The 25984-nt window shown below is 45.7% G+C and overlaps 1 protein-coding gene across 3 annotated transcripts in view; it reads right to left on the bottom strand.

Moving 5' to 3' along the window:
- The window catches only part of LOC122563736 (ephrin type-A receptor 7-like), a 593437-nt gene that overhangs the window by 46726 nt on the left and 520727 nt on the right, over positions 1-25984 (bottom strand). For all 3 annotated transcript variants that reach the window (XM_043717892.1, XM_043717890.1, XM_043717893.1), the window contains 3 exons: positions 13467-13592; positions 9680-9865; positions 2318-2379 (listed from right to left, as the gene is read on the bottom strand). In XM_043717892.1, the coding sequence (XP_043573827.1) occupies positions 2318-2379; positions 9680-9865; positions 13467-13592 (374 nt within the window). The remainder of the gene's footprint in view (positions 1-2317; positions 2380-9679; positions 9866-13466; positions 13593-25984) is intronic.

Raw genomic sequence — 25984 nt, forward strand, 5'->3', positions numbered from 1 at the left:
CCAAAGTCCTGTACAGCTGCAACATCACTTCACGACTCTTGAATTCAATCCCTCTGCTAATGAACGATAATACTCCATAGGCCTTCTTACAAACTCTATCCACCTGAGTGGCAACCTTCAAAGATCGATGTACATAGACCCCAAGATCCCTCTGTTCCTCCACCTGACTAAGAACCCTACCATTAACCCTCTATTCCGCATTCTTATTTGTTCTTCAAAAATGGACAACCTCACACTTGGCAGGGTTGAACTCCATCTGCCACTCCTCAGCCCAGCTCTGCATCATATCTAAGTCCCTCTGCAGCCGACAACAGCCCTCCTCACTGTCCACAACTCCACCTATCTTCGTATCATCTGCAAATTTACTGACCCACCCTTCGACTCCCTCATCTAAGTCATTAATAAAAATTACAAACAGCAGAGGACCCAGAACTGATCCCTGCGGAACTCCACTTGTAACTGGGCTCAAGGCTGAATATTTACCATCTACCACCACTCTCTGCCTTCGACCGGTTAGCCAGTTTTCTATCCAATTGGCCAAATTTCCCTCTATCCCATGCCTCCTGACTTTCCGCATAAGCCTACCATGGGGAACCTTATCAAATGCCTTACTAAAATCCATGTATACTATATCCACTGCTCTACCCTCATCCACATGCTTGGTCACCTCCTCAAAGAATTCAATAAGACTTGTAAGGCAAGACCTACCCTTCACAAATCCGTGCTGGCTGTCCCTAATCAAGCAGTGTCTTTCCAGATACTCATAAATCCTATCCCTCAGTACCCTTTCCATTACTTTGCCTACCACCGAAGTAAGACTAACTGGCCTGTAATTCCCGGGGTTATCCCTATTCCCTTTTTTGAACTGGGGGACAACATTCGCCACTCTCCAGTCCCCTGGTACCACCCCCGTTGACAGTGAAGACAAAAAGATCATTACGGTTCTGCAATTTCCTCTATTGCTTCCCACATATTCCTAGGATATATTCCTGTCAGGCCCGGGGGACTTGTCTATCCTCAAGTTGTTCAAAATGTCCAACACATCTTCCTTCCTAACAAGTATCGCCTCTAGCTTACCAGTCCGTTTCACACTCTCCTCTTCAACAATACGGTCCCTCTCGTTCGTAAATACTGAAGAAAAATACTCATTCAAGACCTCTCCTATCTTTTCCGACTCAATACACAGTCTCCCACTACTGTCCTTGATCGGACCTACCCTCGTTCTCGTCATTCTCATGTTTCTCACATACGCATAAAATGCCTTTGGGTTATCCTTGATCCTATCCACCAAAGATTTTTCATGCCCTCTCTTCGCTCTAAAAATGTGGAGATAGATTAGATTGCAGTTTACAGAGGATAATTAGATAAGCAACTGATGATTAAAAATTTGCAGTATTAAAACAAAAGGTGGGGGCAGTTGAACTGCTCTTGCTTAGAGCTGTCATGGCCTTCATGAGCCAATGGACCCCTCTTTCTGCTATAACACAGTCAAATTGCTGCAATATGGCTCTGCTAGGAGATGGGGTAGTATTTAGAAACAAAAATCAGGAGGTCATTCACCGCACAAAGTCAAATGTTCATGATACTCTTAGGTATATATCGGGGGACAATTAAGAGAAACCATGAGTGTTCCTTCCTGCTTCTTCACTCGTTCTAGCTGGAGTATCACTTGGCATTTTGTCTGCTAAGATGGAAAACTCCAGACTGTGAGAGATCACACTGTGTTTCATTAACACATGATGCAGTGCATTGCTGCTTGGATAAAAATGTAATCCTTTTCTTTTCAGAAACAATGTGATAAATTTGTGGGATGTGAGCTTTTGCCAGCTTTTATTGCACAACCCTAACTGCCCTTGTGAGGGTAGTGAATAGCTGCCTCTTGAACCACTGCAGTCCTTGGGGTAAGGAACAGCCACAGTGCCATTAGCAAGGAGTTCCAGGGTGTAGATCCAGCCAACAGTGAAGGCTGGTACAGTTCCACATCAGGAAGGTGTGTGGTTTACAGAGGAATTTGCAGGTAGAGATGTTCCCTACCATCAGTGGCCTTTATCCTTCTAGGTGGTTGTGGGCTTGTCAAAGGAACCTGACTGAATTGCTGCAGCGCTTCTTGTAGATGGTACACGCCGCTGCCACTGTGTCTGGGTAATGAAGGGAGCGAGTGGATATGGTGACAATCGAGAAGTGATGGTGTCAAGATACTTGAGTCTTGTTGGAGCTGCAGGGAATCCAGCAAAGGGAAGAGTATTCCAATTTCATTGGCATCCATTTTTAGAAGCTATTTGGCTTAAAAACAGGTCAGATAAATCTGACGCCTTACCCTCAAGAAGGAGTCTAACACTGCATTTCCCATGTACTCAATTACAATCATCATGGGTTTACCTGCAAAAAAGGAATCACAGTGTTAGTGATGTTAGAATATAGTGCTGTAGAATGCACAGGGAAAACCTGAAATTACTGAACAAAGGCATTCTCATTCACAAGACACAGTTCTCCAACCGTCACGTGTTGTTTTAATTAGTTTACAGCCCCAGGCAAGTACAGTAACAGAAAAATTGAAGAATTTTGAAAAATTACAATCAGCAAATACTTTGTACATCCAGGGTGACATCCTATCTCAGAGTACTTTAAAAATCAGATATCTGCAGCTTCTACACAAACAATATTACGAGCAAAGCAAAGTTTAGGATGTTGGAGCAGCATTCAATGTTGGTTTAAATCATTGTTTCAATAAAACATTTTGAAAGGAATTTTATTTCTAAATGATGCAATAACGAAAAGGAAATTTTAAAAATAAATTCCCTACAATTTAGGGCTACTTGGCCCATCAAAGAGCATCTCACCTAACCCCACATTTCCCTGACTAACCCAGCTAGCCAGCACATCCCTGGATACTACGAGCGATTTTGCATGGCCAATCCACCCTGACATCCACACCTTTGGACTGCGGGAGAAAACTGCAACAAAGCCACACAGACACAGGGAGAATGTGCAAAATCCACACAGTTACCCACAGGTGGAATTGAACCCATGTACCTGGTATTGTGAGGCAGCAATACTAATCTCTCAGCTACCGCACTACTCCAGACTTTAAGATAATGGCTTGAATAAACTGCCCCATCAGTATTAATCGTCTCACCTCTAAATCAAAAGGTTACAGGTTCAAATCCCACTTCAGAGCCGATGGACTAGGATGGAACTTCCAGTGCAGTACTGAGAGATTGCCTCACTGAGACCCATCTTTGCAAAGAAACATTAACCTCAGGCCCCATCTGCCTCCTCAGGTAGGTGTGAAGGTCTCACTGCTCCATTTTAAAGCTGAGGGACGTCTGATCTAATAGTCACCCTTCGATATACGGGGCTTTGCTCAGTTTTCTCAGCCAAAGTGGCCATGTTTCATGGAATGGGTGAGGAAAATCACTTCAAATGGCCTAAAATCATGAAAGGTGCTAGGGAAATGCAAATTCTTTCTTTGATGTAGTATGACTTCATCCTTCTCTCACCTATTATGAATGCTATTTGACTAACAACTCTTGGAGAAAGTGAGGTCTGCAGATGCTGGAGATCAGAGTCAAAAACTGTGGTGTTGGAAGACCACAACCAGTCTGGACGCTGCCTTTTCTCCACAATCACGCTGCTACTCTGCTTCAAACATTGAGCTCTGAGGAAGGGTCACTGGGCCTGATACGTTAACTCTGACTTCTCTTCACAAATTCTGCCTGACCTGCTGAGCTTTTCCAGCAATTTCTGTTTTGTTTTGTGATTGAGAACTGTCCGACTGATCTGTCTTCTGAAAGTGTGCTCGTTCTGTGTCGCAGGGCAATTTCCCTGGCAGTAGATCCAGTTCAAAGACTGAACACCAATACACATTGGTGCGCACTATGATCTAGACGTTTGCTGAGTCAGGATGGTTAGCGAGCCCTTTAACAATGGTGGGCGCATTGTGATTCCAGATTTCCCAATTTTCAGCAGTGTCTTTTCTGGGTGCAGGGTGGGGAGAGAGGCAAGTCAGGGACCTCAGAAACATTATGGAGTCAGTCTCGGTATTTTAAAGGGTTATGGCTCACAGCAGCTCAGAATTGACATGATAAAACCTTTGAAGGTTGAATTCAAAATGTCCTCATCATGAATCCGCAAATCCTTTTTTCTTACATTTCAAAATTACACTATATTCAAGAATAAAAGCATCTTTATATGCATACATAGTTACTAAACCAGTTCAGATCTGTACAGTAACACATGAAGGAACAAAGAAAGATTGGAGTTTGACTCTATCCAACAAACAAATCAAAGGCATTTCTTAGTTGTGCAAGACTTTACGTGTATTTGAGTTGGGTGGTGTGGGGGGGGGGGATGTCCGATAACAGAACGGACCCCAATTTAACTTCAGCAGTCAGACCTCAGGCAGTGGCCTTTCCCCACTTCACTGGGAGGGAAGGTAGCTGAGAGTGCGATAGGTAGATAAAAGTGGGGGTAGAGATGATAGGTCAGAGAGGAGGGTGGAGCAGATAGGTGGGAAGGAAGATTGGCAGGTAGGACAGGTCATGAGATCGGTGCCGAGTTGGAAGGCTAGATTTGGGATAAGGTGGCAGGAGGGAAATGAGGAGACAAGTGAAACTCATTTGACACCATGGGTTGGAGGATTCCATGACAGAAGATGAGGCTTTCTTCCTGCAGGCATCAGATGGTTAGGGAGTGGCGATGGAGGAGGCCCAGGACCTGTACATCTTTGCCGGAGTGGGAGGGGCAGTTGAAGTGTTCGATCATGAGGCGATGGGGTTAGTTGGTGCAGGTGGCCCGGAGATGTTCTCTGACGCGCTCTGCGAGTAGGCGACCGGTCTCCCCAATGTAGAGGAGACCGCATTGGGACGATGTACACAGTAAATGACATGTGTTGAAGTGCAGATGAAACTTTGATGGATGTGGAAGGCTCCTTTGGGGACTTGGATAGAGGTGAGGGAGGAGGTGTGTGCGCAGGTTTTGCAATTCCTGCGGTGGCAGGGGAGGGTGCCAGGAAGAGAGGGTGGGTTGTTGGGGGGCGTGGACCTGACCAGGTAGCCGTGGAGGGAATGGTCTTTACGGGAAGCAGAAAGGGGTGGGGAGGGAAATATATCCCTGGTTGTGGGGTCCATTTGTAGGTGGCAGAAATGGCAGAGGATGATGCGACTTTCCGTACTTCTGCATTTGAACTCTACCCCTCCAACCGCAACAAGGACAGAACCCCCCTCTGCCCCCGATCCTTTCCTTCCACGCCACCAACCTCCATATACATCACACCATCCTCTGCCTACTTGCAGAGCGCTTCACAGAACATCTCCAGGACACCCGCACCAACAAACCATACCACCCCATGGCCGAACACTTCAACTCCCCCTCCCACTCTGCCAAGGACATGCAGGTTCTGGGCCTCCTCTCTTGCCACTTCCTAACCAACCGAAGCCTGGAGATGTCTTTTCCCCTCAAATAACCTCAATGGAAGTTTGTGCTTGGCACCATTGAATGCACCATCACCCGACACCGAGCTTCAATGTTACGCTGCAGTTTGGAGGTGACCCAAAAGAGGGATAAAAGGGCAATACAGTTCCAAAGTGTCATTCATGACTTTAGGATATTTCAAAGCACTGTGCAATTATGTCAGGTGATGATTCGGTGGCCGAAAAATACTCTCGATGCAAAACAAACTCTTCAAAATAATGCCATGGCAGTTTGTACTTGGCATCATCAACAGTACAGCTCTCCCTCAGTGCTGCATTGCAGCGTCAGCCTAGGTTTTATGCTCAAGTCTGTGGAATTGTGATACAAAGTGACAAGAGCTTTAAATAATACTGTCTTGCAAGTTAACCACGTGTTGACAGACATCCCACATCAGGCACCATTTGGTACCCTAGACAGATGCACCCACTGCCATTCCGGAGTTGAAAATTTTCCCTTTCTGTAGTCCCTGCTCCATTTCCCAATTGTGCTACAGACCCAACCGCACTATCAATGCTCCCACAATATTCACATTAACTATCCTGTGCCCTTCCTGTAACGATTCAGCAACACTCCTGACCAAACCTAGCAACTCGCCACAACATTTCCAAAAATATTCTGTATATTTCCAGAACCGTTGCAATAGTAGATATTCTTCTAAACTGCAATTTTGTAGTTTGGTCCTTGAAATAAAGCCAGTCACAAGCAAAGAAACTGAGTGGATTTGTGTGGCACAAGTTCAGAAAGAAGTTAGCTCAGAGAGCAGAGTGACATCATGGCAGCACCAGTTTTCTCGTTTCTTATGTACACAAGATGCCAGAATAACAGAAGATAAGTAGATGATAGATGAAATGAACAGGTATTTTGCATCAGCGTTTAGTGTACAGGATACAAGAAATGAACATCCCCATAATAGCAATTGAGCACTTACTGGACATGGAAGAGATGGAGGAATTTGTGAAATTTATAATCACCAGAGAAGTGGTACTGAGTATATTGTTGGAGCTGTGGTTGACAATTTCATCTTCATAGAAGTGGCTAATGAGATAGTTGATACAATAGTTTCAACTTTCCAAATTTTGATAGATTCTGGAAAGGTGCCATTAGAATAGAAAGTAGCAAATGTTAATTCCTTTATTCAAAATGGGGAGAGGACGGAAAGCAGGAGGGCACAGGACAGTCAGTTTAACATTTATTGAGGGCAGATTTCAGCTGCCATTGTTAAAGACATTACAGCAGGACACTTAGAAAAGTTCAAGATAATCAGGCAGAGTTAAATTCTATGGAAGGGACTTCATGTTTGTCAATTTATTGGAGTTCTGCAAGGAAGTAACATGTGCTGTGGTTAAAGGGAATCCAGTCGATATATTGTAGGTGAATTTTCAGGAGGCATTTAGACAGGTGATACATCAAAGCTTATTGTGGACAGAAGTTCATGGTCAAGAGGGAACACATTGGCATGAATAGAAAATTAGTTAGCAAACAGGAAACAAGCAATAATCATAAATGGGCCATTTTCAATTGACAAGTAATGGTGTGCTGATAGGCGCGCCTCCCTTGTCAGCTGGTTTGATGGTGAGGTTGGGGTTGGAACGGAGGGAGTGGAGGGCTGCGATAGGCTTTCAATGCTTGATGATTTATATAAATGACTTGGATGAAGGTACCAAAGATCTGGCTGCTCAATTTGTTGATGGCACAAATATAAGTAGGAAAGGAAGTTGTGAAGATTACATAAGAAGTCTACAGGACTTTGGTTAGGCCACATTTGGAGTACTGTGTGCAGTTCTGGTCGCCTCACTTTAGGAAAGATGTGGAAGCTTTGGAGAGGGTGCAGAGAAGATTTACCAGGATGTTGCCTGGAATGGAGAATAGGTCGTATGAGGATAGGTTGAGAGTGCTAGGCCTTTTCTCGTTGGAACGGCGAAGGATGAGGGGTGACTTGATAGAGGTTTATAAGATGATCAGAGGGGAGGAAACCGGAGCACCCGGAGGAAACCCACGCAGACACGGGGAGAACGTGCAAACTCCACACAGTCAGTCGCCTGAGGCGGGAATTGAACCCGGGTCTCAGGCTCTGTGAGGCAGCAGTGCTAACCACTGTGCCACCGTGCCGCCCACGGGTTCTTTACCCTCTGGGTTCTTTACCCAGAGAGTGGTGGGGGCATGGAATGCGCTGCCTGTGGGAGTGGTAGAGTCAGAATCTTTGGTGACCTTTAAGCGGCAATTGGATAGGTACATGGATGGGTGCTTAAACTAGGACAAATGTTCGGCACAACATCGTGGGCCAAAGGGCCTGTTCTGTGCTGTATTGTTCTATGTTCTAAAAGGATGTTGATGTGTTTGATGTGCAGGACAAAATCTGGCAAATCGAGCATAAATTTGGGTAAAATTGTCCATTTTGCAGAAAGAACAAAAAAACTCTAGTGTGAGATTAATAGTTCTAAGGTGCAGAAGGACCTGAGTGTCTTAATACATGAAGCGCAAAAGGATAGTGTGTAATTTAGCAACTAATTAGCAATGTGAATAGAACATTATTTTTTATTTCAAGGGGTATTAAAGTAGGGAGGATAGGCTTCAGTTATACAGTGCATTGATGAGACCACCTCTGGAATGCTTTGTACAGTATTGGTCTCCCTATTTAAGGAAGGATGTATCTGCATTGGAAGATTTTCTCGACTAAAACTTGGATTGGATGGGTTGTCTTATGAGGAAAGATTGATCAGGCTAGGCTTGAATCTGCAGGATGTTAGAAGGATGACAGGCAATTTGATAGTAACATATAAGATCCAGAACGGTGTTGGCAGGGTGCATGTGGAAAGGAGGTTGCCTCTTGTGGAAATATGTAGAATTTGGGGCCACTGATTAAAACTAAAAGATTGTCCATTTAAGACATGTGATGATACTATGGCTTTAAGAGGTGCACTTTGTCCTGTTTTTAATGAAGAGAGTTTGAGATATAGGTGTTGAGCAGTCTGGTCCATACCAATAAAGTAAACAGCTTGTGAGGCCTTGGGTTTTTTTAAATAGTTGGAACAACTGAAGCAACATGAAGGGGTGGGTTCAAGTTCCCATAGAACCAGGATGTTAGTTTAATTTTCAGCAGTTGCTGGGGTGTGGAAACTGTTATTCCTCTCTCTGTTACAGCTAAAAGCTGAAGTTCTCGCTGCTGTGAGAATTCGATGTGATAAAATCTATTTTACTGAATTTGCCTTTGCCTAAGGGTGCGTTTATGGGATGTACTATATTGTGACAGTTGTTAATTAGTAGTTAAATCACGTTACGTTTTACAATCGAGTTAAGTTACTCAATTTCTTCTTTCTTTTGTTTACATTTTAATTACAGTGTATAATAAAGAGTGTTTTGCTTCAAGCCCGGTAGTTTGACCAGTTGAAATTGCATGCGGAACACAACACCTTATACTTGCTTTTAAACTTGCCTTTAGGGTCTGGACAATATTCTTAATATATTTTGAGGGGGTTTGGTCTGGTCCATAACAGACAAAAATACGAAGAATGCTTTTCTCATTTAGGGTCTGGAGTCTGTGGAATGCCCTTCCTTGAAAGGTGACAGAAGAACAGTCTTGGGATCATTTCAAGGCACATAGATTCTTGATAAGAGAGGGGGCTGAAAGATTACTGGGGTAAATGGGAATATGGAGTGATGAGATCAGTTATGATATTATTGACTAACTGAGCAGGCTTGAAGGATGGTGGCTTAGTTCTGCTCCAAACTTATATATGACACTTGCAGCATGAAGTGAACACACTGGCCACATTAGAAGCAGCTGGAGGAACTCTCAAAATGCTTCTTACTTCTGTTGCTGGGGCATGACTGATCTCAATTTTATTCTCCTGATCTCTTCAGTATTACCAATGTTGAGCAGCAGAAAATCCTTTATAGCTATTCCTTCAGGAGAAACACCACCACAGTTATAGCATGGAAACCATTCGACTTAATTACAGCAATCCCATCAAGCACCACTATGAGATGCCCAATAATCTAATATGTAACTAATTTACCCCCTACTGAGAAACTCACATCGGAGAACTACCACAGAACAAATCCATTTAAGTGATTCAACCACAAGTTCTGGAGGTTTTAAAATCTGTTCATTTTCTTAAATTGTGCATATTACCTTTTAGCAGGTTGACTTGCTAGATAATGACAACAGCGATTCAAGTCACACGGACATTTTCACAGAAACACCTACCTCTTGTGATAACTCCTTCAAGCCGGATGATGTTCGAGTGATCAAATTGCCCCATTATACTTGCTTCTGTCAGGAAGGTGCGCTTCTGTTTCTCTGAGCAGCCAACTTTCAGTGTTTTGATGGCCACTGGGAGCTCTCGCTTACTGGGGAGCTTAAGGCATCCTCTGCATACTTCCCCAAACTCTCCTACAGGAGACGACAAACAGTGTCAGTACATTTACGACGGTGATTTACTTTGTGTAAGGGGAGGGAGTCATTGTTGTGTCTTTGTGTAGGTTCAGGATGCTGTCACGCAGGTTACATGGTGGGGGGGTGGGCATTGCCATTGAGTACTGAGTGAGGATCATCCAGGATTTGAGTGTGTGGTTTAGAGATAAATTAGATTCCCTACAGTGTGGAAACAGGCCCTTCAACCCAATAAGTCCACACCAACACTCCAAAGAGTAACCCACTCAGACCCATTTCCCTCTGAATGATGGGGCAATTTAGCATAGCCAATTCACCTGACCTGCACATCTTTGGACCTTTTGTTTTACATGTTTACATCAGGATAGAGCAGCATGGTGGCTCAGTGGTTAGCACTGATGCCTCACAGCCTTCGATTCCATCCTTGGATGACTATCTGTGTGGAGTTTGCACATTCTTCCTCTGTCTGCATGAGTTTCCTCCCACAGTCCAAAGATGTACAGGTGGATTGGCCATGGAAAATGTAGGGCTGGGTTTGAGTGGGATGCTCTTTGGATTGAATGACCAGCGTCCACACTGTAGGGATATGTCCTCATGCACTTACCAGGTATTGAAGTGTGCTAATTGTGGCTGAGGTTTTTTTAGATTAGATTAGATTACTTGCAGTGTGAAAACAGGCCCTTCGGCCCAACAAGTACACACTGACCCGCCGAAGCGCAACCCACCCAGACCCATTCCCCTACATTTACCCCTTCACCTAACACTATGGGCAATTTAGCATGGCCAATTCACCTGACCTGCACATTTTTGGACTGTGGGAGGAAACCGGAGCACCCAGAGGAAACCCACGCAGACACGGGGAGAATGTGCAAACTCCACACAGTCGCCTGAGGCGGGAATTGAACCCGGGTCTCTGGTGCTGTGAGGCATCATTGCGAACCACTGTGCCATGGTGCTGCCCACTAATGCTAAGGTGTCCAAAAATGCTAAGGAGGTCTGACAAACTGAAGACTGAGGAATGGTAATATGTTGGACAGGACACTGGGGAGTTCCTTTGGCACAACAGCATATTGTAATCTGTTTACCTAAGAGTAGGGGCATTTGAATTGTTGACACTTTCTCCCAAAACAATCCAAATTAATGATGCAGACATGTCAGTATGCTGTCTGGGGATGGGCGAGATTTCCTGGCATCCTACAAAAGGACAAGGTTCCCTCCTGAGCAGGGAAAGATGAACAGCTTTAAAATAAGAATGCAACAAAAGAGAGAGTGGAACTCAAGTGGAAAATCTATTTTATTTTATTTCATTTCCCTCAGTTTGATCCCCTAGTTTGGCTGCTCACAAGAATGACAGTGATTCGATTTCCCCCCCCAAAAAACACATTGCGCTGATTTAAAATGAACGAGACTTTGGAATAAACTGCTCTTGTTTGCATAACCAAGAGAGCAGAAATGTTCTGTGTGAGTCGCAGTAAACAAGATGCAGAGTATAATTGCCTGTATATTGCTGAAATTTCAAGTGGTAATTGCTATATGTTATATGAGTTCAGCCAAAAAACAAGGAGCAGTAATGTAAGATCCATTCTCACAGCAGCTATGTGTGTGCCCATTAAATCAGCCATTTAAATCTCTGGAAACTCATTCGGGATGCTCAGATGATGAGCTGCATATATACCTACCATACGAAAAAAAAGGAAGGTTAAAGTTGCCGCAATTGTACCAGGCCATCGAGCTGCTCTCTCGTTAGAGAAAGACGACTGCTAGCAGTTTGACCTGAGGGTTACACCCCAGATGAGGAAAAAGGTTAAATTATAGAATTCCTACCATGTGGAAACAGGCCATTTGACCCATTGGGTCCTCATCAACTCACTCAACAGCATCCCACCCAGGCTCACCCCCTCACCCATCTCTGTAAGCCTGTATTTCCGCATACCTAATCCACCAAGCCTGCATACTACAGGCAACTTAGCATGACCAATCCACCCAACCTGCTCATCTTGGGCGGCACGGTGGCATAGTGGTTAGCACTGCTGCCTCACAGCACCGGAGACTCAGGTTCAATTCCCGCCTCAGGTGACTGTGTGGAGTTTGCACGTTCTTCCCGTGTCTGCGTGGGTTTCCTCCGGGTGCTCCGGTTTCCTCCCACAATCCAAAGGTGTGCAGGTCAGGTGAATTGGCCATGCTAAATTGCCCGTAGTGTTAGGTAAGGGGTAAATGTAGGGGTATGGGTGGGTTGCGCTTCGGCGGGTAGGTGTGGACTTGTTGGGCCGAAGGGCCTATTTCCACACTGTAATGTAATGTAATGTAATCTAATGTAATCTAAAATCTAATCTTTGGACTGTGGGAGGAAACTGGAGCAAACCCATGCAGACACTGGGACAATGTGCTGTTTCCACACTGTAATGTAATGTAATCTAATCTAATGTAATGTAATCTAAAATCTAATCTTTGGACTGTGGGAGGAAACTGGAGCAAACCCATGCAGACACTGGGACAATGTGCAAACTCCACGCAGTCATTCGAGGTTGGAATCAAACCTGGGTCCCTGATGCAGTGAGGCAGCTGTGCTAACCACCAACCTGAATAACCTCAGCTGGTTTGGAAAGTGAACCCACGCTGTTGACATCACTCTGGTACCACAAACCTAACTGTCCAGCCAATTGAACTGACCGAATGGAGCTTTTCAAACAAAACATTGGCTGGTATATTTGAAGTTGTTGCCTCCTATGCAGAGGGGCCTGGGAAATTAGAGTAGGAGTAGGCCATTTGGCCCATCAAGCTACTCCACAATTCATAGTTTATGGTTGTCGTTCTGTCACAAAGCTGTTTCTCCACACATTCCCCATATCACTCAATATATATAGAAACACAATAAAAAGACCGATTTCGAAGGGTCGTACTGGGAACTTTGACAGAGGCATTGAGATGTAAAGGTGGGGCCCTTGCTGCTTATAAGATACCCTTCTAGGATCTTTGTTCACCAGCACATTGACAGTAATGTCATCAGTGGCACTGTATCAGATTTTCCCTCATCACAGAATAGGCAAGCTCAGTGCTGAACACAGCCCATGCTGATTGAATGTGTGGTTAGGCTGAGTACTCAAAGTTAAAAATCACACAACACCAGGTTATAGTCCAACAGGTTTAAATGGAAGCACACTAGCGGGTGTTGTGTGATTTTTAAACTTTGTACACCCCAGTCCAACACCGGCATCTCTAAATCATAACCACATTCATTACATGATATGGCTTCATGCTCACAAATATTCTGCAACTGATAAACTTAAAAAAAAACAAATTTGTAAATCCTGACTTTGTAGCAACTTTGAAGCAATTTTTCAGGTTGGGAAGGCTGTGCCTTTTTTAAACCCAGCTAAAAGGCATGAACTCAGAGAACTGTTCATTTGAAACTGGTGGAACGGAAAATATGAGACAAATCTGAGTGATGAGTGTCTTTTCCTGTTTACAAAGGAGTATCTGATCTCTACAGTCACTACTTTATGAGGTCTCCAGTTCCCACTCCATTTTCTGCCATGGCAGAGTCAGTGTCCTGAATCTTATTTTTTTTTGTTGTCCTCTTTCTGTACATGATGACCAGTACCTCCTCCAATAACTCTCTCGATCTTGATGCAGGAAAGGTCCAGTTCTTTGGCAAAAAGATGCACTGCTTGGATGGGATCTTCACAGGTGTCTGGATCAATGTAGGTTCTTCGACTGGGAATCTTAACTGCAACAAAAAGACAACTTATGTTCATATGAAAGTCCAGACAGGAGCCTAAACTGAGCAAAATAATGCACTGAATTGGTGCAAGGTTAAGGGCTAACCCTAAGATCGACCAATATTATTCTTGACAAACCACTGGCACCAAAAATAAGCTTTAGCGAACAAAAAGGCTGCCAATTCAGCACACAGTATTGAGCTTTCCAGGAGGTGTGGTTCAGCACTGACAGTATGTTATACAAATGCAGCTTATTCTGTTATAAGTAGATTGCATCCTTCTGTGCTTTATTCCTTACATGACCTATGCCATCTCTCAGCTCTTTAACAAGCTAAACTCCATTCAACATATTTCAAATCAGAGTAGAAAATGTGCCTTGCTTCCACTTCGTAACCATCAGCTCTCTCTCTCTCTCTCTCTCCTTGCAATTATGAAGTCAATTCTTACTTACTTTTAACGGAACAATGTGGCATATAACTGAGTTTAATTTCTTAATCCAAAGCCAGCAGAGACAATGGAATTGAAGTAATTTTTCAATTGACGAAAGGCCATGAATGAGTCATCAATGTTGCTTTATCTAACTTCCGCTCTGACCTCTCATTATGGAATTTTAGAAGTCAAATTACACTGCATTAAAATCAATAAGCTCAACTAGTTACTCGATTCTATGGGTGACTTAATCATATTTGCATTCCTGTAATTTTCAAAGGGGATGTTAACTGTAACAAAAAGACAGTCCACATTCTTGCGGAAGTACAGGCAAAGATCCAACACACTTTGAACCCAGTACCTCATTACAGCTGCATGGATGCTGTGGAAATCAGGACCCCATGCCCATTGTCACAACACCGGCCATCTTCCACATATGTTACATTACAGAAAATAATATATATCTGCTTAACACAGTTATTTTGCCTGAAACATCGATTTTCCTGCTCCTCGGATGCTGCCTGACCTGCTGTGCTTTTCCAGCACCACACTCTCAACTCTAATCTCCAGCATCTGCAGTCCTCACTTTCACATAGTTATGTTTACGCTAACAATTAAAGCTCTGGTGACACAGTGGTAGAGTTCCTACCTCTGCGCCTGAAAGTCTGCGTTCAAGTCCGGCCGAACAGGTTGGCATGTCAAAAATAAGACCAAAGGTGGTCGGGGAGGGGTAAAAAAAAAATGCTTGCCTTGTCAGTGACACGCATATCCCATGAACAACAAAAAAAAAACGAGCTGCATTAAATTAGTTACCTGAGATGTATTCGCCCAGTGTTCAGCTTCCTTGGTTTTCAATACAGCTGACTCATCAAGTGTATCATTATCATGGTCAGTCAATGCGGCTTTACCCATTTTGCAGCACGTTACAAGAACGCACGTGGATGTTGGCCAACAGGTAACTCATAACACAGAAGTGATTATGGGAGCTAATTACTGCAGATGCTGGAATCGGTACTTAAAACAAAAAAAAAATGCTGGAAATCATAATAGGTCAGGCAGTATCCATGGAGAGACAGCAAGCTAACCTAGAGTCTCGCTGACTGTTCATCAGAGCTCCGATGAAGAAGCATCTAGGATGAAAACCTTAGCTTGCTCTCTCTCAATGGATGCTGCCTGACTTGCTGTGATCTCCAGCATTTTTCATTTTCAGACAAGGGAATATGGTCAGCTCTCCAGTTCAAGTCAAGTTTAAACTTTGCACACAGTGTAAGTACCAACTGGAGGCTCTCAGACTGATCACATACCAGATACAATGTTTCACCAAAATATAATAATGTGAAGTCCGGCACAACATTCTTTGAATGCTCTGGAGCATCTCGGTAGTGACTGTGGTGAAGCAATGCAACACCTCTGCAATCATTTTTCCACTTCAATTGTACGGTTTGGGTCAATGCTGCAGTCATTTCATTCACCCCTGAACTGCATCAATCTTTGGATAGTAATGCACTCAGTGTTGAACTCACTACCCCAAGGGGCACCAGATAATGAATGGACTTCGCAAAGCAAGTCATAATGATCTCATGTGCACAGAAACAAATGACACTTTCTTGGTTGACTATGTGTTAGCCTTTTAACAAAATTGTGCAGCTAAGCTGAGATGCATTTATATTGATTCATGTCATGATTTAAAAGATTTCCTCTGAGCAGCCTGCAATATTAAACCAGATTAGGATTAGCATCGTGGCATTGCATTGTTACTATTGAATAAATCTGTAGAGAAATAGTGCCTCATAATTTAATTTATATTACAGTCCAAAGAGGACTGCTAAACAAGCTGGTGAGGTTTCTTATGAGCAACAAAAAGTTCTCTGTGTAAAGGAACTTTCTGGTCAGTATTCGATACTGGAAATAAAGTTATTAAAAAGAACGATACTCAGCAATCAGATTTAGCAAGCTGGAAGTGAACTAACAATCAAGTCTTTGGTTAGACTACAGCTGGAATGCTCTGCGCAGGTCTGGTCACCACACTATAGGAAGGATATAATTGCACTGGAGGGAGCTACAGAGGAGATTCACTAGGATGGTGCCTAGAGTGAGGCACTTCAGCTATAAAGACAGGCTGGATAAACACGGATTTCTTTCTTTGGAGCAGAGAAGGCTGAGGGCGGGGTTGGGAACCTTGAAAGACATCTATAAGACGATGAGGGGCGTGGACAGGGGTAAAAAATACAGCTGTTCCCTTCAGTTGAAGGGTCAGGCACAAGGGGGCACAGCTGTTAAGGGAAAGACAGGAGGATTAGAAAGGACTTGCCAGAAAAATCTTTTCATCCAAAAGATAGTGGGAACCTGGGATGCACTGCCTGGGAGGATAGTTGAAGTGTGTATTCTCACAACCTTCAGATCAAAATACTTGGATGAGCACTTGGATGTCATAATATTCAAAGCCATGGGCCTAGTGTGGAAAGTGTAGATTGCTGTGTATTTTGGCAGGACAGACTCAATGTACTGCATGGCGAAAGTGAGGACTGCAGATGCTGGAGATCGGAGTCAAAATTAGAGTGGTGCTGGAAAAGCACAGCAGATCAGGCAGCATCCAAGAAGCAGAAAAATCTATGTTTCGGGCAAAAGCCCTTCAGATTCTTGGTGAAGGGTTTTTGCCCAAAATGTCGATTTCCTGCACCTCGGGTGCTGCCTGACCTGCTGTGCTTTTCCAGCACCACTCTGATCTAGACTCAATGTACTCCATGTCATAAAACAGCGGACAAATGTATGGTCTACAAGGCAGTAACGGGTTATGGAACGCCAGGCAGGAAAGTGGACTTCCGGCCTTGATTGTTTTCTTATTATTCTTTCACAGGCATCATTGGCTAAGCCAGATTTATTACCCATCCCTAATTGCCCAGAGGAGAGTTAAAGTATCAACACTGTCACACGATAGGCCAGACCACGTCAGGATGTCCCTGAAGGATATTAGTCAACCAGATCGGTTTTTCTCGACAACCAACAATAGATTCATGATCGACATTAGACTCAGATATTTACTGAACTAAAACTCCACTATCTGGCATGGCAAGATGTAACCCCAGCTCCCCAGGACATGACCTGAATTATTAGTCTAGTGACAATACCACTAGGCCATCAGATCCCTCACTCAATCTTACCAAATGGTTGAACAAACTTCGGGGTCTGAACAGGCTCCACTTGCTCCAAGATTTTTAAGTTCTTGTGTTCGCTCTTGTTTCTGAATGGTTAATGTAATTGTTGGCAAAAAACCGTACCAAGCTAACTCATGAGTAGGCGAAGGCATATGCTGGGACTATTAACACCAAGGATGCACATTTGGAATAAAGCAAATGGTGCTGGGAATATAAATGTTTTCGAAAAAGATACAGTTATTAACTCAAGAAGCCTGACTGGAAAGGAACACTGTTTACTGTTGAACACCACTGTAGAGCCATACTCTGAGCATCTATTGGCCAGTCCCATCCCTGTCTCTGGAATCCAAAAGCACAACAAAAAATATTTCAAGTAACTAAAAAAAAAGGGTGAAATTGCACACAGGAAATATATACATTGTCCAAAATAAAAAGTTACGCTGGCAGTCCATGAACAACAACAGACTGTAGTTATAAGGGACTGCTGCATGTAACATGCTCCACTCCAGTTTCCTGATAGAAAGAGGGAGGACTCTGGCAGAGAGAGCCCTCCACTGGGGACTCCCCAGCCTGGCAGCAAGTAACAACATCAACACGTGCCCAGGCGTTCAGTAACCGTGTCATCACATGATTGGGCGGTGAGTCACCACGTCAACACAGGACCGGGCAACGAGTAACGACATCAACACACGTCTGTGTGACGAGTAACCATGTCAACACACGTCCGGACGGTGAGTAACCGCTCCAACACGTGCCCGGGTGGTCAGTAGTCATGTCAACATGTGTCCAGGCAACGGGTAACCACGTCAACACACGTCTGGGCGACGAGTAACCACGTCAACACACGTCTGGGTGATGAGTAACAACATCAACACATGTCCGGACGGTGAGTAACTACATCAGCACATGTCTGGTGGTGAGTAATCACGTCAACACGTGTCCGGGTGGCGAGTAACCACATCTACACACGTACAGGTGTGTCAATAATCACGTCAACACGTCTAGGTGACGAGTAACTATGTCAACACGTGTCCGGGGGCCGGGTAACCACGTCAACACGCGTCCGGGCGGCGAGTAACCACGTCAACACGCGTCCGGGCGGCGAGTAACCACGTCAACACATGTCCTGGCAGCGAGTAACCACGTAAACATGTGTCTGGACAGCGAGTAACCACGCCAACACACATCCGGGTGGCGAGTAACCGCATCAACACACGTCCGGGCGGTCAGTAGTCACGTCAACACATGTCCAGGCGACATGTCCGGGTGACGAGTAACCATGTCAACATGTGTCCGGGGGATGGGTAACCATGTCAACACGTGTCCAGGCAGCGAGTAATCAAGTAAACACGTGTCTGGACAGCGAGTAATCACGTAAACACGTGTCCGGGCAAAGAGTAACCACGCCAACACACATCCGGGTAGTGAGTAATCACGTCAACACGTGTCCAGACAGCGAGTAGCCACACCAACACACATACGGGTGGCGAGTAACCGCATCAACACAGGATCGGGTGGTCAGTAATCACGTCAACACGTGTCCGGTCAACAAGTAACCATGTCAGCATGTGTCCGGGTGGCGAGTAATCACGTCAACACTTGTCCGGGCGGCGAGTAATCACGTCAACACTTGTCCGGGCGGCGAGTAACCACGCCGACACGTGTCCGGACGGTGAGTAACCATGTCAACACACGTCCGGCCGGTGAGTAACCACGTCAACACATGTCCAGACCGTGAGTAACAACATCAACACGTGTCTGGGCGGCAAGTAATCATGTCAACACGTGTCAGCAGCGAGTAATCACGTCAACATGTGTCTAGGCGGTGAGTACTCATTTCAACACGCGTCTAGGTGGTAAGTAACCACGTCAACACGTCCAGGCGGCGAGCAACTGTGTCATGGTGTGTCCAGACACCAGACATAAGAGCCAAGGTGATTGGTGTGTGGCAGTAGCCAATACAAAATGTGTCTCCACACCATGTGGAAGGACACATCCCGAGGTTGTCAGCAGCGGGGGCCTGAGCACAGCTCCTGACCCTGGGGCCGATGTGAAATTGCGTCCGAGCAGGGTGACACATGGACGGGGCTCCACCGCACGCCTGAGCATCCTCCGACCAGCCAAGGCCCAGGCACTCAGTACCCAGACCAGGGCCCTTTGTCAACCAGTACCCAGCCCAGGGCCCTTGGTCACCCAGTACCCAGCCAAGGCCCAAGCACCCAGTACCCAGACCAGAACCCTCTGTCACCTAGTACTCAGTTGAGTGCCCTCTGGCACCCAGTACCCAGCACAGATCCAGTCACCCAGTACCCAGACCAGGGCCTGGCACCCAGTACACAGCCCAGGGGCGTATGTCACGCAATACCCAGCCACTGCCTAGGCACCCAGACCAGAGCCCTCTCTCACCCAGTACCCAGCCCAGGGCCCTCTGTCACCCAGTACCTAGACCTGGGTCCTCTGTCAACTAGCACCCAGCCAAGGCCCAGGCACCCAGGACCCAGCCCAGGGCCCTCTGTCACCCAGTACCCAGCCAAGGCCTAGGCACCCAGTACCCAGCCCAGGGTCATCTGTCATGCAATACCCAGCCACGGCCTAGGCATCCAGCACCCAGACCAGGGCCCTCTGTCACCCAGTACCCCGCCAAGGCCGAAGCACCCAGCACGCAGACCAGGGCCCTCTGTCACCCAGTACCTAGACCAGGGTCCTCTGTCAACTAGTACCCAGCTAAGGCCCAGGCACCCAGTACCCAGCCAAGGCCTAGGCACCCAGTACCCAGCACAGGGCCATCTGTCACCCAGTACCCAGCCAAGGCCCAGGCACCCAGCACGTCCCAGACTCTGGTCACCCTCACTGCTATGCCCCTCCCTCCCGCCCCTCGAACCCGCAATGGTGGAGGTGCAGATTCCAAGACAGGCCCAGGCCCAGCCTGAGTCAACCAACTTCCAAACATTGATCAGATTCTGGTAAAAGGTGGGCAGTATCCTGAGGGAATCCTGAAGACCCTCACAGTCTATAAACAGGAGCTGTGTGTTGTATCTGAGGTGCACCATCTGGGAGGTGGCTCAATGTGAAACTGTGAAGAGTAATACTCCTCTGTCAGCAAAGACCTATCAGTTTACAAATTAGAATCAGTCGCTGAGCTTGTTTTTACTGCTTTTCACGAGAGAATATTCTAGGTTTCTATTTTGTTTATTTTGCTGTATTTGTTCATGAGAACTGAGCATCACTGGCCAGACCAGTATCTATAATACATCCTTAATTGCCCAAAGATTTAACCATATTCAGAGTGCAGTGGCATTGTGAAGGCAACGATCTCTCCCTCAATGTCAGCAAAACGAAGGAGCTGGTCATCGACTTCAGGAAGCAGAGTGCAGGACATGCCCCTCTCTGTATCAATGATGCTGGAGGTGGAGGTGGTCATCAGCTTCAAGTTCCTACGGCTAAGTATCACCAACAATCTATCCTGATCCAATCACAGCGGCACTACAGTCAAGAAAGCACTCCAACGTCTCTACTTCCTCAGAAGGTGAAAGAAATTCAGGATGTCCACAATGACGCTGACCAATTTTTATAGATGCCCCATAGAAAGCATCCTACCCGGATGCATCACGGCTTGGTATGGCAACTGCTCTTTCCAGGACTGTAAGCCCAGTCCATCATGGAAACCAGCCTTCTAGCCACTGATTCCATCTACACTCCCTGCTGCCTCGGGAAGGCAGCCAACATAAGCAAAAACCCCTCCCAGCTCAGTTATAATCTCTTCCACCCGCTTCCATCAGAAAACACGTACCGACTTTAGATTTAGCTTCTTCCCTGCTGTTATCAGACTTATGAACAGACATCTCATATCTTAGAGTTGATCTTTCTCTACATCTTCCCTGTAGCTGTAGCACTATTCTGCATTCAGTTCTATGCAAGGTATGATTTGTCGATAGCACGCAGGACAATACTTTTTACTGCATCTCCGACAGTAATAAATCAAATCAGAAATTCATCATGAGACGTCTGATTTCCAACTTAAATAAACCTGCCACCATCTGAGGTTTCTGAAATCTCCGAGTTATTCAGACTGTTTCCTGACAAGGTGCTTGCATATTCTTTCTGATCAATGCTTTATGCCGAATGCATCCACCCAGAGAGCTGATGGTGGAGAAAGTTGCAAAGGCCACCAGGCGAGACATACCGCTGTGCTGGGCAAGGGGCACGAATGAGCTTTGCTGCTTAACTTGAGTTCCAACTCTCCCCATCCTGACTCCTGCTACCTCTGGTCCAAGTGACGATACTTCCACTGCTGGCATCGATCAGGTCTCAGGCTTGGGCTCCAGGTACTATCGTCTCCCTCCAGCTTCTACTCAGCTCCGTTCCCAGTTCAGGCTGCTTGGGTCTTCACTTGCTTGTTTCTTCTTCTGTGGGATATGGGTAACGCGGGCAGGGCTGCCCATCCCTCATTGTGCAGGGTTAAGCAGCTCGCTTGGCTCTTTCAGAAAGCAGTTCAAAGTCAACTACGTTGAGTCTAGACTAGGGAACGGAAGGCAGATTTCCTTCCCTGAAATTAACCAAGTGGAATTTCATCACCGGCCACAGTAGTTTCAAGGTCACCATTCTGAGAATAACTTGCAACTTCAATGTGTCAATTTGTTCAATTTGTTAATGTGAATTTGAACTTATGCCCTGAAACATTGTCCTGGGCCTCAGAATGACTATAGTCCAGTGATATTATAACCATGTTCCCCAAACTGCAGTCCACTTGCAGCCTGTGCTTATTTTTTCCATAATTGCTCATAGAATGTGGGTGTCACTAGCTAAGCCAACATTTATTCCCATCTTTAATTGCCCAGAATACAGTTGAAAGTCAACCATATTGCTAAGGATAGCAGACTTCCTTGTCTTGGTCTTTATTGAACCAGATGGAGTTTTCTTTTATAACAATGAGCATGGTTGCCATCAAGCTAACTTTTTATTAACTCCAGCCTTTTACGAAACTCAATTTCATCACCTACCATGGTGGGATTTCAACTAATGTCCCCAGAACATTAACTTGAACTTACCACTAGGCCACTGCCTCCCCTTGAAAGAAAGAAAGATATTGTCACTACCGGATCAACACTGGCACTTCGGACATTCGACAAGGTTCCCCATGGGAGACTGATTAGCAAGGTTAGATCTCACGGAATACAGGGAGAACTAGCCATTTGGATACAGAACTGGCTCAAAGGTAGAAGACAGAGGGTGGTGGTGGAGGGTTGCTTTGTGAGAAGATTTGTAGCTCGGGTGCTCGTTGTTGTAGTTCTGTTCGCCGAGCTGGGAATTGGTATCGCAGACGTTTCGTCCCCTGTCTAGATGACATCCTCAGTGCTTGGGAGCCTCCTGTGAAGCGCTTCTGTGTTTTTTCCTCTGGCATTTATAGTGGTTTGTCTCTGCCATTTCCGGTTGTCAGTTCCAGCTGTCCGTTGCAGTGGTCGGTATATTGGGTCCAGGTCAATGTGCTTATTGATTCAATCAGTTGATGAGTGCCATGCCTCTAGGAATTCCCTGGCTGTTCTCTGTTTGGCTTGTCCTATAATAGTAGTGTTGACCCAGTCGAACTCACGTTGCTTGTCATCTGCGTGTGTGGCTACTAAGGATAGCTGGTCATGTCATTTCATGGATGCGGACCGTTAGCTGTCTTCCCGTTTGTCCTATGTAGTGTTTTGTGCAGTCCTTGCATGGGATTTTGTACACTACATTGGTTTTGCTCATGCTGGGTATCGGGTCCTTCGTTCTGGTGAGTTGTTGTCTGAGAGTGGCTGTTGGTTTGTGTGCTGTTATGAGTCCTAGTGGTCGCAGTAGTCTGGCAATCAGTTCGGAAATGCTCTTGATGTATAGTAGTGTGTGTGTTGGGGTGGTTGCTTTCGTAGTTCAGGACTTGGTCTGTGTGTGTGACTTTCCTGTATTTTCAGACTGGTTGTTTATCAGACTGGAGGTCTTTGACCAGTGGAGTGCCACAAGGATCGATGCTGGGTCCACTACTTTTTATCATGGATATAAAAATGATTTGGATGTGAGCATAAGAGGTATAGTTAGTAAGTTTGCAGATGACAGCAAAATTGGAGGTGTAGTGGACAGCAAAGAAGGTTAGCTCAGATCACAATGGGATCTTGATCAGATGGGCCAATGGGTTGAGGAGTGGCAGATGGAGTTTAATTCAGATAAATGTGAGGTGCTGCATTTTAGGAAAGCAAATCTTAGCAGGACTTATTCACTTAATGGCAAGGTCCTCGGGAGTGTTGCTGAACGAAGAGATCTTGGAGTGCAGGTTCATAGCTCCTTGAAAATGGAGTCGCAGATAGATAGGGTAGTGAAGTATGCTTTCCTTTGTTGGTCAGAGTATTGAGTACAAGAGTTGGGAGGTCATGTTGCAGCTGTACAGGACATTGGTTAGGCCACTGTTGGAATATTGTGTGCAATTCTGGTCTCCTTCCTATCAGAAAGATGTGATGAAACTTGAAAGGGTTCAGAAAAGATCTACAAGAGGATTTGAACTACAGGGAGAGACTGAACTGGCTGGGGCGGTTTTCCCTGGAGCGTCGGAGGCTGAGGGGTGACCTTATAGAGATTTACAAAATTATGAGGGGCGTGGATAGGATAAATAGACAAAATCTTTTCCCTGGGGTGGGGGAGTCCATAACTAGAGGGCTGAGGTTTAGGATGAGAGGGGAAAGATATAAAAGGGACCTAAGGGGCAACGTTTTCACACAGAGTGTGGGAAGTGCATGGAATAAGCTGCTAGAGCAAGTGGTGGAGACAATTGCAACATGGGCATATGAATAGGAAGGGTTTTAAGGGATATGGGCAGGTGCTGGTTGATGGGACTTCATTAGGTTGGGATATCTGGTCAGCATGGACATGTTGGACCAAAGAGTCTGCTCTGTACATCTCTCTCACTCTATGACACTCACCATTGACCCAGTGGGAGCAGAAGAGGATTTGAGGGCTGTTCAATTTCACCAAAGGTGACCATCAAGGGTAAGCATTACAGGGGAGATTCAATTCAACATGGAGCAGGATGAACAGGAGACCCATATAGAAAAGGAGCTGACTCCAAATGGGGAGGTGCGGAATGATGCAAAAACGCAGGTGCTGAAATGATTAAAAATAGCAGCTTTCAACTACACACAGTGAGACATATGCAGGGCATCCCTGGGAAGAGTGTGTGTCACTGACAATCCCACACTGTAGAAAGAGAAACAAGTGCAGAAGGTTCTCAGTCAGCTCCCCAGTTTAATTAATAACTGTAAATGTGATTGGAGTGAGTGCCAAGTATGTAAAGTTAGTTGAAGGGCTACCCCCCCACCCCACTCTGCACAGCTGCAGAGCTACTGTTCCCACTGGGCCCCACAGCACTGGGGGCATCTGCATCTTTTATAATTTCAATGAGAGCATGTGGTTGCTGAACCCAAACTAGGAGTTTATCGTGAGCAGCAAAGGTAAACATGACAGCTGTAAACATCATGGTTAGTCATCCTGAACATAGACACTGGCTGGTGAAATGGGGAAGAGAATCAGATGGGCTACGGGTGTCAGGGGAGGGGAGGAGGAGCAAAGAAGGGAGGCCGAAAGAGCCAGTCGATGGTTTGAAATGGAGCGTGGGTGATGGAGTGATAGTGGGAAGGGGGTGGGGAGGATGGATTTACGTTGGTGGCTGAACGCTCGGTAAACGAGGTGTGTCCCACTTCCAGTGTGCAGACAGTATGGGAAGTTAAATCCTATTTGCTGAGGCCCTGGTTATTGCTGTCTCGGGCTCAAAATCTATCTTTCAATAGATTCCAAGACAGCATCATTCGTGATAGTGTGGCCTTTACAGATTGGATCTTGTCACATCAAAACATCTAGAACTTTCTAGAAGAGCTTTGGAGCTCTTTGTTGTAAAATGTACCCACACTCTTTATCACACCCAGCCAATCCCTCCTTACTTCTCTGAACTGTAGCACTGCTTTGGTATCCCGTCCCTTTCGATCCTCTCATCGGCCCTTCCTTCTGGCCACCAACCCTCTACCCGCGTTCACCTATCCCCACCTCACCACCCTGTACCCTCCAAACTCAAAACCCTTTATCTGCAGCTCCGCTTGCACCCACCAGTCCTGAAGAAAGGTTACCTCCTGATGTTGCCTGGCTTGCTGTGTTCTTCCTGCCACCTGCTCGTCTACTTTGGTGTCACCCTGTCTTATCCCTGGAGGGACCTCTCTCTCTCTGCAGCATCCAGTAGCTTTAAGGCCTAGGATCTGCGCTGGTGGCTTGCTGCAGACTGCATTGACCTCGAAGGTCACAATGCTGCGCTGGACGATCATGTTCTGGATCCCAGGCAGGATTTGAATGTGCTTTCAGATACAGGATATTTTTTTAAAAACATGGTATTGTTTTAAAAACAGAGCTCTGAAGATAAAGGTCAGGCTCCCTGCTGGGGGTCTGTGGGAGGGGATTGGGAATCTAAAGTGTCTCTTCCCCAGCCCCTGGGATACCTGGAGGATCTGATCTGACTGAGACCCTGAGAAGGAGAGGCTCTCAGGTTGCGGATGAGCGGCAGAGCCACTTCAGGAGAGTTGAGGGGGGTATGGAAATACAGACTTAAAATCACAACGGATAGGTTGTGCAATGTGGAAGGGTGGGATGCTGAAGAGGGCAAAGGGTAGAGGACTTTATCAAGGAATATTAGAGGAAGGGTGAGAGGGTTGGAACCAAAGTGAAATCCTCCAAGGACAATAGGAGTCGGACAGAGAGAGAGAGAAAAAGAGAGAGAAAGAAAAAAGAGAGAGAGAAAGAAAAAAAGAGAGAAAGAG

This window comes from Chiloscyllium plagiosum, chromosome 27, assembly GCF_004010195.1.
Source record: "Chiloscyllium plagiosum isolate BGI_BamShark_2017 chromosome 27, ASM401019v2, whole genome shotgun sequence".
Taxonomy (NCBI): Eukaryota; Metazoa; Chordata; class Chondrichthyes; order Orectolobiformes; family Hemiscylliidae; genus Chiloscyllium; species Chiloscyllium plagiosum.